The sequence below is a fragment of the Epinephelus moara genome, chromosome 7 (assembly GCF_006386435.1).
Source record: "Epinephelus moara isolate mb chromosome 7, YSFRI_EMoa_1.0, whole genome shotgun sequence".
Lineage (NCBI taxonomy): Eukaryota > Metazoa > Chordata > Actinopteri > Perciformes > Serranidae > Epinephelus > Epinephelus moara.
Window position 1 is genome coordinate 4,714,222 of NC_065512.1, and position 12,590 is coordinate 4,726,811.

The 12,590-nt window shown below is 43.3% G+C and overlaps 1 protein-coding gene across 1 annotated transcript in view; it reads left to right on the top strand.

Annotated features, from left to right (window-relative positions):
- The first annotated feature begins 9,120 nt into the window (after positions 1 to 9,120).
- Positions 9,121 to 12,590, top strand: part of pde1a (phosphodiesterase 1A, calmodulin-dependent) — a 47,135-nt gene continuing 43,665 nt past the window's right edge. Inside the window, exons 1-3 of the mRNA XM_050048749.1 lie at positions 9,121 to 9,409; positions 9,473 to 9,544; positions 9,635 to 9,993. Coding sequence (XP_049904706.1) covers positions 9,293 to 9,409; positions 9,473 to 9,544; positions 9,635 to 9,993 — 548 coding nt within the window. The 5' untranslated portion in view covers positions 9,121 to 9,292. The remainder of the gene's footprint in view (positions 9,410 to 9,472; positions 9,545 to 9,634; positions 9,994 to 12,590) is intronic.

Sequence of the window (12,590 nt, forward strand, 5' to 3'; positions counted from 1 at the left end):
AGGTGAGTAATTGATATACTCAGGATCATTTTAAAGGTGAAGTGTTCCTTTAAAAAGTCAGCCACAGATTGTGTTTTAAACCAATTCATGGATTCATTCAATGTTCACTTTAGTAGCCAGCAAACTACAGCTTTTAAAATTGCCAAAACTAGTTGTCATGTCAGTCTGTGAATCAGTGGCTGCCAACTAGAAACGAGAGGCTTTTTTGTTACTTCTGTGTGAAATCATTGTTTCAAAAATTGCCTTGAATTTTAGATGGTAGATCTGCTCCCATTATCACTGCATATGTGCAGCTGGTGTAAAATCCTGCTGCTACAGTCCACACACACACTGACCCTCTTTATATGGCTGCAACCTCCTGCTTAAAGGGCACGAGACCTCGAAACACTTCTGAGTCTGAACAGAGCGAGAGAGGCAGCGAGAGGGAGACAACAACACTCAGACAGACTGAGAGCTGCTGAGCAGCATGTGGATGGAAGCAGGAGGAAGATGTCTCTCCAACATGTGAAAGAACACAGAAATACAGAGTCCTCCGTCTGTGTGGAGTGTCCTCTTCCTGCTCTGGTGGTTTCTGCTGACGATGGGCTCCTTCTGCTCTGCTCTGGACAGGAAGATGGTGGTTGTGACGGTGACGCCACATGAGGAGTCTCCTGTTCAGACAGTGACAGGTCAGACAGTCATTTCCTATCTCTTTATACCTGAATAATAGAAGTTCTTCAAATCATGAAAGCTTCCTGTTGCAGTGAGGCTGGACTCCTCTATCTCCTCTGTGCTTGTCATTATTCATCACCTCATCATTCTGATATTGTCATGTGAGCAGTGTGTAAGTACAAAGTACAGTGTTCCTATTCAGTGCTGGTCTTTTTGGAAAGAAGATAATGTATCTCTAAAGATGTCCGGGTTAAATAAAAGTACAATAAAATAAAACGGGTCAAAGATTAGACGCTTTCACAAATTGTTGTGCTATCAATTGATCTTAAAATTAAAGTATTTAAATTGTGTTTTCCATTAAATTATAACAACATTCAGATTAAAGTTTCTCTGTGCCCACCTTAAATCTCAGTTTAACTCCTGGGTGTATATGGAAGCGAACAAGAGACGTATAGTACTTTAATTTTTAGCAGCCACTGAATTCATAGCATTAAAATATTTAACTTTGAAAACCAATTTCCTGAATTTATTTGTTCTGAATTTACCTCTTTGAAGCTAAAATATGAAATTTCATGATTACAATTTGAAAAGCTGATTTTCTGAGGTCACAAATTCAGATCCACAAATTCCACAGACTTTCAAAAAAAAAGAAGAAGAAATAAAATAAATAATAATAATAATAATAATAATAATAATAAATTCACTTGGTTTAATTCAGATCCAAAAAAAGTAAATTTATTTTATTTTATTTATTTTTTTATTCTGAAGCTTGAATTGTTGAAATCATCATATTTTCATTTTAAAGAGGTGAATTTAAAACAAATAAATTTAGATTTAAATATTTCAACTATATGAATTCAGTGGTCTCTGAATTTTAATATTCAGTGGTGGTTAAAATTAAAATACTTGTGTCTCTTATGAGGTGTACCTGCAGGATTTTGTGACATTACAACTTGTTTGGAGACCAATGTGGACTACGCTGACTGAAAGCTGACTTTGAGTTTCTGTTTCTTGAAGTTAAACTACAGAAATGATCAATATCTCCGTCCTAAATGAAGGATAAGCAAATTTAATTTCAAGATCGTTTTTCTCTAGTTAATTAAACCTTTTGTAGAAAAAAATAAATCAGCCACAAGTTATTATTCAAAGCAGATGAATGTCTCCTGAAACATGTCTGAAGGGAATCTTTCAAATGTAGTTAATTAAACTGATGAAAAATAGTGGGTTTTATGGCTTCTGTCAGAGTTTATAAATAAATCTCTCCGCTCTGCCGATGTCATCGTACTTGTTGCCTCTAAAGCCTTTTGACTAACAAAGACCTGAATATATTACGGAAATGCACACACTCATACACACACACTCATACACACACTCCTCCAGCTGCCCATGTGGTCATCTTTAATTGTCTCTCCAGTGTCGGTGCTGATTATGAAGAACGAATTAACAGTCAATTAGCCACATGACCAATCAGACAGTCTGCTGTTGCCATGAGGGTTTGTTTACAACCATAAGAGCCATTCTGTTGAACAACATGGACACACACAGACTGTAACACACATTAACACACTCTGCTAATCCAACTGTTAACGTCACAAGTCTGAGGACAGAAGAGTTATAAACTGCAGAATGTTTGTCTGACCAACAAAGAAGTGTGTGTGCTGTTAACATGAGGGACACAACCAGACTCAACAATCAGACAGCGGCTGCTTCTGGTCTCTTCTGGTCTTTAGCGTGGTCTTATCTAGTCTCTTTTTCTGTAATCTCTGCACGCAATAGTTTACTCGTAGAACACAAAAAGTTGAAAAAAAAGTCCTGACATTCCAGGGCTGCAAAATAACTCAAACAAACATGGTTGTATGCGAACCAATCAAACTGCAGTTACAGTTTACATCCATGTCTGTCCAGACTCACCTGTAGCCATGACAGTTTCAGAGTCAACAATAGAGATATTAGTGAGGTACTGCATTCACAGGAATGAGATGGACGCAAGGTCACAGTGACCATGACGAAAATCTAATCAGTCATTTTTTGAGTGCAAGTGAACATTTGTGCCAAATTTTGGGAAATTCCCTCAGGGCGTTCTTGAGATATTATGTTCACAAGAATTGGGATATTGCTTTTAGCAGAATGGGATGGACACAAGGTCACAGTGACCCTTGACCTTTGGCCACCAAAATCTAATTAGTCATTCACTGATTAAAGTTGACATTTGTGCCATATTTGAAGACATTCACTTAAGGCTTTCTTGAGTTAATGCTTTCACCAGAATGAGCCACAATCTAATAAATTCATCGTTGAGTCCAAGTGGATGTTTGTGCCAAATCAAAAGAAATTCACACAGTATTGTTGAGATATCGCTTTCAGCACAATGGGATGGACACAAGGTGACATTAACCTTGACCTTTGACCACCAAAATATAAGCAGTTCATCTTTGAGTCCAAGTTACATTTGTGCCAAATTTGAAGAAATTAACTTTGGCATTCTTAAGTTGTTGCTTTCACCAGAGTGAAACTGATGCAAGGTCACAGTGACCTCTGACCTTTGACCACCAAAATCTAATCAGTTCACACTTGAGTCCAAGTGGACATTTGTGCCAAATTTGAAGAAATTCACTTAGTGTGTTGTTAAGATATTGCTTTTAGCAGAAAGGGGTGGACACAAGGTCACAGTGTCCCCATGACCTTTGACCACCAACATCTAATTAGTCATTAATTGATTAAAGTGGACATTCTTGCCATATTTGAAGACATTCACTTAAGGCTTTCTTGAGTTATTGCTTACACCAGAATGAGGTGGCTGCAAGATCACAGTGACCTTGACCTTTAACCACCACAATTAAAAAAATTTATTGTTGAGTCCAAGTAGATGTTTGCGCCATATTCGAAGGCATTCACTTAAGGCTTTCTTGAGTTATTGCTGACACCAGAATGAGGTGGCTACAAGGTGGTTTAACCACCACAATCTAATAAATTTACGCTGAGTCCAAGTGTCAAATCAAAAGAAATTCACTCAGTGTNATTGCTTACACCAGAATGAGGTGGCTGCAAGATCACAGTGACCTTGACCTTTAACCACCACAATCTAATAAATTTACGCTGAGTCCAAGTGTCAAATCAAAAGAAATTCACTCAGTGTTGTTTGAGATATCCCTTTCAGCACAATGGGACGGATGCAAGGTCACAGTGATCTTGACCTTTGACCACCAAAATATGAGTAGTTCATTTTTGAGTCCAAGTTACGTTTGTGCCACATTTGAAAAAAATAAAAATAAAATAACTTTGGCATTCTTAAGTTGTTGCTTTCATCAGAATGAGACTGATGCAAGGTCACAGTGACCTCTGACCTTTGACCACCACAATCTAATAAAGTCATGATTGAGTCCAAGCGGATGTTTGTGCCAAATCAAAAGAAATTCACTCAGTGTTGTTCGAGATATCCCTTTCAGCACAATGGGACGGACACAAGGTCACAGTGATCTTGACCTTCGACCACCAAAATATGAGCAGTTCATCTTTGAGTCCAAGTTACGTTTGTGCCAAATTTGAAGAAATTAACTTTGACATTCTTAAGTTGTTGCTTTCACCAGAGTGAAACTGATGCAAGGTCATAGTGACCTCTGACCTTTGACCACCAAAATCTAATCAGTTCATCTTTAGTCCAAGTGGATGTTTGTGCCAAATTTAAAGAGATTCCTCAAAGGTGTTCTTCAGATACAGCATGATCCCTCATACTGTACAGTACTGTGAAGATTGTCATGCTCTAAAAACTAAAGACAGGCGCAGCTAAAACTGCACTCAGTTGTGTTTGAAACTATTATTATTTCATTTTAACATTATGCAAAGATTTTCTATATATTTCGATATGTTTACTCCAGAAATGCACAAAACTATCAACATCATTCCATCATTCAAATGTTGTTTGAAAACAGTGTGTCAGTCATTGAAACGTGTGCTAGATACACAATGTTTCTGCAGGTGGTGGAAGATCAATGAGAAAAGAGTTCTTGGACTTTTAGAAATGTGATCACTGAATGCATTTTGTGTGAAAGCAAAGAAAAATGATTCACAGTTTGGCCCACATAGACTTCTGAGGAGTTTTGACAACGTGACTTCAGTTTTGATCAATGCATGTTAGCAATCGAGCCCTCCTCCTCGTTTACTTCCTCCCACACAGCCTTTATATCCAGCTTTTTCTTTGTCTCTCATTTTACTGTCTTGTTTCGTCCTCTTTTCTTTCCTGCAGCCATTTTATAATCACCTTCTCCTTCAGCTGTGTCATTAATACGAGCTATTAAGTTTAGACAGGAAGTAATGAAATGCTCTAAAAACAGAGATCATGTATCATAGATCATAGTGTCATTTGACTCAGAGCACAACACTGAGTCAAAAATCAGTAAAGTAAAACTAAAACCTAAATACGTTTCCTGTTGTCAGACTGTTCCAGTATCTGCTGTGGATCTTTTTAATTTCAGTCTCTTTTAGCTTCGTCTATTTTTAGCTCTGACGTCTCGTGCAATTTGCGAGGGTCACAGTTATGTGGAAAATTCCTCTGAAGAGCAGGTGGAGTCACAAGAGAGGGGAGGTTGTGGTCAGGGAGAAAAGAATAAGATCACCTCACCATCTTCCAATGACTCTGCACTTTGTGACCTTTATTCTACTGTTTCACTCTTGACAGTACCATCAGTATCAACAGTCCACACCAGGGACCTCACAGAATCTATGAAACTGTTGAAAAGCTCAATGGCCCGAAAAACAGTTTCATATTTTTAAAACAGTGTTGCGTTCCTCTTCCTCCATCAGGTGACTCTCTACAGCCAATCAAGGCGATGAGTCGGCAGCATCCAATCAGGAACAGATGCAGCATCCGGAGGCAACCCACCAATCACTGCGCTGTGAAAAACCCCAGGACCTGGTAAAAGACTTAAGAACTTAAGATTCAAAACTCTTGCTGTCTGGCGATGGGCGGATGATTCTTTTCACAGTTTCAGTGTTGATTTGATTGAGTTGCTAATAGCTAATAGCAGCTAATAGCAGCAGCGGCTAACATCCGACAGTGAGCTGTTATATGATCCCAAAAGTCTCAGACTGACACTGAAACGGCTTTAATGTCGTTAAACTCGTTTGTCACTGTTGGGTAATGTTAGCCACGTTAGCCCTCTCAGTGTGTGTGTGCAGATTGTTCTCATAAACTGTTGGTAGGTTTTCCTAGGACTTCCCCCAGGAGAACCATGTGAACTCTGAGTAAACTTTTAGCTTTACCTTGAGTCTTATCCCAAACCTAACCTCCGTGACCTTACGTTAATGACGCAACTTTACGTTAAGGACGTACCATCATTTGTGGTGCTAATTTGCGGGATAACATACACAGCAGTGTTAGCAGTGGTTAGCACTGACCCCTTCTGTGTGGAGTTTGCATGTTCTCCCTCGTGTCAGCGTGGGTTTCCTCCAGGTGCTCCAGCTTCCTCCCACAGTCCAAAGACATGCAGGTTAATTGGTGACTCTAAACTGTCCGTAGGTGTGAATGTGAGTGTGAATGGTTGTCTGTCTCTATAGCCCCTTTTACACTGCCAGATTTTTGGCGAATGTTGGGCCGTTATGCCGGCAAGCTGCGAGCCTTTAGACACACAGAGCTGGATTGGCGAGTTGATCCAAAGTGCCCCCAATTTTCCGCCTCGTAGGGTAGACATATTGGCGGAACCCTTTTAGTTTAAAAAGAACGAGGCGGCCGTCAGCCACGGGAGGGGCTGTTGAAGACTTGTGGGAGGAGCTGTTGATGACGCTGCACATGCGACCCACTGGTGGTGGATAAACAGGAAACAGCTGATAGCAGGAATTAGTGAGCAGCTAGTAGCAAGAGGGAAACACAAACCTGACAGACACTGTAAAGATGAGCAACTGGGGAGACAAGGAATTGCGCGCCCTCCTTGTCCTCGCAAACGAAGAGGCCATTAACCGTCAGATGACGGGGACGGTGAAGAACGGGCCGACTTACGAGAGAATCGCCGAAGGACTGATCAGCCGTGGCTTCCCTCCCACGTCACTGTTTACGTCACACGCTGAGCTACACGTTTTGTTACTTGCTCACGCCCCCCATTGCCCCGAAAAAGGCGCATTCTGTGTAAACAAAAGTAGGCAGGCGGCATTTTGCTGCTCTCCCCGATTTTGTTTTTATACTGCCAATGCTGAAAGAAGACTGATCGGGCTTTCCTGTAAATTTGCACAACTCCTGTCTAAAAAGGGCTTCTGTGTCAGCCCTGTGATAGTCTGGTGACCTGTCCAGGGTGAACCCCGCCTCTCACCTAATGTCAGCTGGGATAGGCTCCAGCCCCCCGTGACCCAGGACAGGATAAGCAGTTACGGAAAATGAACATACAAAACTTTGTGTGCGCATTTTCGTAGGATATCATATGAACCGTATTAAGAGGATATGTTGGTGTGTGTTGCTGAGGCACAGAGCTCTGGTCTTGCATCAGTGTCTCATGAAAAACAGAGATAGTGTCAAGGGAGGGGCGCTGATTGGACAGAATTGCACAGTCGTGTATAAATCACGGGTATCGGCTGTCAATTGTTGCGATGGCAGCATCCTGATGGGACTGATTAAAAGTACATCTGTAGAGGTTAGTGGTGATTCTTGAAGACAGTCTGAATATTGTTGTGTGGCTTTAAAGAGAGAGACGTTTGGAGCTGGGAAGATGATGATCTGGCTATCAAAATAAAGCTCCCACAGATGGAGATATCCATGGTAACAATACTACAAAGTGACAACAAATAAACTTTAAAAGTGCTTTATGGTTTATTTAACACTGCTCCTGCTCAGTGGATCTGGATGAGCAACTCTTGGTGTGTTTTCTGGCTCCAGCAGCATCTGCTACTGCCGAAAAAAGACAAAGATGTCCTGGAGGTGAACAAACACAAGCTGCTGAAGTGTCTCACTGGAAGGCAGCCTGAGCAGGAGCAGAGCTCAGTCTGGGTTTAATGTTGGTGTGTTTCACTCACTTCCCTCCACGAGGCAGTAAAAACTTATGAGGCTCTAACCTGGGGAGGTTTGCTGTTTATTTGTGTGGTGATTCTCTTTTAAAGGAAAAGTCCGCTGAAAATTTAAAGTCTGAAGTATCGAATATGCTCCACAAATGGCAGACGATATATAAATAGTCCTACTCAGCTTGTGAGAGCAGTTGTGTTATTTCTTCTGTACCTCTGGAGGAGCTTTGTCTAGTGTGAGAAAATAACCCTGATGATGTCGTGGTGATGTCTTCAGGGTTACTTTAACTGAAGCTTGCAAAGTACAGATTTAGAAACTGAAAGCCTTGATCACAAGTTGAGGGCTTGGAGTTTGAAAGACAGCGTTTGCGAGGTAGTGAGGGTCTAGGAGAAGGCACCACTGAGTTGCATTATGGGAAATGTAGTATCCAGTGTCTTTAGAGCTTAAATATAGCAGCAACTAAAAGTAAGGATACCTCACTCGCTTCTGGCGCTTCGATTTTGACGCTCCATCTGTTAGTCCATCTCACAACTCCCTCAACTTTATGTGATAACATGGAGCATCGCTTTAATGCACTCCCAGAGGACGAACCCTTTAGATTTAAATGTATAAATGAACCTTTTTTTTTGTTGTTGTTTTTGTTTACTCTTGCTGAAGCGCTAAGCGTGTTTTTCTGTCCCACACATTCATGTTCTGAGTGTAATGACCACTGTGGCCTCTAGGGAGCGCCAGCAGGACTGACGATTGATTGTCTGGTCGTGCCACTTGACTGGAGAGGTTCTGTGACTCTCATTTTCAGGACCCATTACATCATCATTGTCTAAAAACCACACACATACACACACATGCTCACACAGGCTCACAGCACACACACAGCTCAGCCCTGCACACACACACACACATACACACACACACACTCGCACGCAGCGTGTGAGCGAGGGGAGGACAGATTGAGATTTGCTGTTTGCGTCTGTGCGGAGCGTAAAGTTATGTGCGTTTGAATTTGAGAGGGTGTGAGGAAGAGGAGGAGGAGGAGAAGGAGGAGGGGGAGGAGGGAGGTCTGTCGGCTGCAGGATTCCATCACTCTTAGCAACCGTTGTTGAGTTACCACGGAAACGCTCTGCGATGTTCTCTGCTTCTCCTTTGTCCTCCTCCATCACTCCTCTCTCTCTTTCTCTCTCACTCCATCCTGTCTTTATTGCTGGTCGACTTCCTTCTTGCGTTGCTACGGCGATGCTCTGGGACAGCTGAGCTGGATCATTTTGCAGCCGCAGTGCTGGAGTGCAGAGCTCAACTGTTCGCTGTGAAGGAAGTCGTCAGCGTGATCGACTGAGAGACGCCGTCAGTCTCCTCCTGCTCTTCAACTTTTTTAAAGAGCACCACACTTTGTCCTGTGACCTTTAACCCCTCTGCTTCTCCTGACGGATCAGATCACAGGTCATCATTTTGGATTGGCCGGGCTGTCCTGTGACATCACAGGAAGTTGGATGAAGTTCCACTGAACCCAAACGCTCTCGGCTGTCATCGGCGTCGATGTTTTCACAACTCTGTCAGTCTGAGAGACGTCCGGACGCTTCACAGAGACCAAACTCTGCTCTGTGAACACTCATACCAACACTTAAAGAACCCCACCTCCTTCTCCTCCTCCACCACGCTGAGATGAACGAGGAGGTGGAGGAATTGCAGCTGCCCGAGGAGGTGCAGGAGGCTGAGGGTCAAGAACTGCAGGGGAAGGAGGAAGTGCAGCAACAGGAGATGCAGCAGCAAAGTGAGGAGGTGCAGCAACAGGAGGGAGTGCAGGAAGAGAAGATGCCCCAGCGGGACGTAGAGCAGGAGGAGGTGGAGTCTGAGGAGGTGCCGCAGAAAGAGGAGGGGCAAAATGAAGAAGAGGTGCTGCAGGTGCAGGAGGAGGTGCAGAGTGAGGAGCACCAGCAGGCTGTGGAGGTGCAGGAGGAGACACAGATTGCGGAGCACCAGAAGACTGAGGAGGTGCAGCAGGAGGAGGAGGAGATGCAACAGGAGCAGGACGAGGTGGTGCAGCAGGTTGAGCAGGAGCAAATGGAGGAGGAGCAGCAGACTGAGGAGCTGCAGCAGACGGAGGAGGAGGAGGAGCAGAGGCAGGAGGAGGAGGTGCAGGCTGAGGAGATGTCACAGACTGAGGATCAGCAGACGGAGGAGCAGCAGCATACTGAAGAGGAGCAGCAGTCTGAGGAGAAGCAGCAGCAGATTGAAGAGGTGCCGACTGAGGAGGTGCAGCAGACTGAGGAGGTGCAGCAAACAGAGGTGAAGCATATTCAGGACTTTGAGGACGCTCTGGAGCAGAACCACAACAACCAGGTCCTGATTCGACTCAGAGGGATGTGAGTAAACACAGATGATGTAATGTTGATGATAATGATGAAATAGCACCATCAGTAATCGGTGATCGTGTCGTGAGAATCGATCACTGATAGTTTTGGAATCAGTCTGACAGCCTCGGGGACGGCATCAGTGTGGTTGCCGTGGTGATGTTGGCACGGACCGAGGATGGAGGGAAGACGGATGACAGAAAATGAGTGAAAACCCGTGGGCATGCGACATCACTGAACATAAAAGAGGGAGAGAAAGGGAGAGACAGTGTGTGTGTGTGTGTGTGTGTGTTTTTGATGAGGTCACAGCTTCCCGTTCCTCTGTCTGTCTGTCTGTCTGTCTGTCTGTCTGTCTGTCTGTCTCTCTGTCCCTCTGTCTGTCTGTCCCTCTGTCTGTCTGTCAGATATTTTCTCAGTCGTGGACGCTAACAAGCTCACATCGCAGCAGGAACGGCATCACCACATCTGCCTGAGTCCGAGGCTTCGGCAGCAGATGTGAAGCTGCTCGCCTTTTTATTTATTTATTTATTTTTTGTTCTCCATGGTTGCTATGGTAACGGCAGAGCGTTGCGATGCAGCAAACTCTCTGCAAAGATAGATAGATGAGGAGCGAGAGACGGAGGGAGAGAGTGAGAGAACAGGATGAAAGCACAGTGGAGGCAGAGAAGAAGAGGAGGGAGACAAACAGAGCGTCAAAAATGCTCCATTTAACGTCCTGATGATGTTTCAGGTGTCTGTTTACACGCTCATTACATCATCACAACACACACTGGGGGACATACATGGCTTTAAAGGGATAGTTCAGATATTTTGGAGTGGGGTTGTATGAGGTACGTATCCGTAGATAGTGTATTAAAAACAGTAGATGTAAGTCAGCACGTCCCCAGTTTGGAGAAGCAGGCTGGAGTCTGATGTGGAAGCGTATCAATGTACTGCTGTGGAGTGTTTTTTTTTGTGGTAATTTTTTTCTGTTTTTCATGGTAATTTTTTTCCTGAACGAGGAGACGAGATACTTAAAAATCTCGCGAGAAGCTCCCACCTGGCACCTGCAAGTGACCCCTGCATCCATGGTGACTCCTGCTCATGGATGTATTTTGCATCTGTGCTCCTGCTCCTAGACAATTTCAACTACGGGATCAATAAGGGTAAGGCACGTAATTAGTTACAGACAGGGTATGATTATCTAGCTATGTTTTCCACTGCATCCTTCTAGTGTAGGCCTATCGCTCAATGTAACAGGTTAGGTTAGTAACAGGTTAAGGATGCAGTCGAAAACATAGCTAGATTATCATACCCTGTGTGTAACTAATTACATGCCTTACCCTTACTGATCCAAAAAAAAATACCATGAAAAACAGGGCTTTTTTTATTTGTCAAGGGAATGCAATACACTTCTGTACTTCAAAGCCAGACTCCATTGAGAAAAACAGTGATTTAACATTGCTGAACACAGGAGCTGCTGGTCTACTGCTGCCTCCATCAGTTATTTCATTTGTGTTATTGTGTGACTTTGGAGTTTCAAACGGTTAGGTCAGATTCACCAAAGGCACACAGTGACACAAATTAACGAACTGATCGAAGCAGCAGTAGACCAGCAGCTCCTGTGTTCAGCGAGCTAAAATTACTGTTTTTCTCAATGGGGTCTGGTGGCTTTGACGAGAGCATAGATGGGGAACTGAAGCTGTTCATGTCCTCCCAACCTGTTCTGAAATACTGCCACTTGGTCAGACACAGACAAAAAAGCCATCCTTTCATGGCAGTATGAAACACCACTGAGCAGCATCAGTTTATAACGCTGCCAGACAGTGTTAGCTTGAAATGCAGCAGGACAACGCAACTTTACGAGCTGGAAGGTCCTTATAGGGCAGGCAGGAGGGGCGGTGGATAGATGCAACAAACACTGGACTTTCACCCAGGAGCCCAGTGTTTGCTTCTTGTATGAATGTTGGGGCAAACCATTATGTTTGTTTTTAAACCTAACCACGTGTTTTTCTTGCACATGGAAAGAAATGTAAAACTAGGTGTTTTACCAACATTGTAAGTTTATTTTGAAAAACCCAGTATGCATCTAACAAGCAGAAATTGTGCATGCTCTGTGAAAAAGGAAGTGTATTTTGAAAAGACACAAGGCATAAATTGACACGTACGTAATGCGTCATATGTAGATGCGAAAGTCCACTGACTGAGCAGCGATATGTGACGAGTTGGGAGTGAGAATAAGTTGGTCTACCCCGTGAAAATGGGCTGTCTGACGGAAAGATAAAGCAGTTACGATATTCTAAATATAGCGTACACTTAAACCCATATTGATTTTTTTAGGTGGCTAAAATATGTTTCGCTGCTGCTTCCATCCACTGCAGTACATTGCTTAGCTTAGGTGTCAGACTCCAGCCTGCTTCTCCAAACGGGGGGCGTGCTGACAGAAATGTACTGGAGGTAATACACTGACTATGGATAAGTACCTCATACAACCCCACTTTAAAATTTGAACTATCCCTTTAATGGAGACTGATGAGAGCAGGAATTACATCATGTAGTAAAAGCATCACAGCTGATCATGAGATTAAAGGAGTAGTTTGGCATCTTGGGAGCTGATTGGGAGCAGGCAG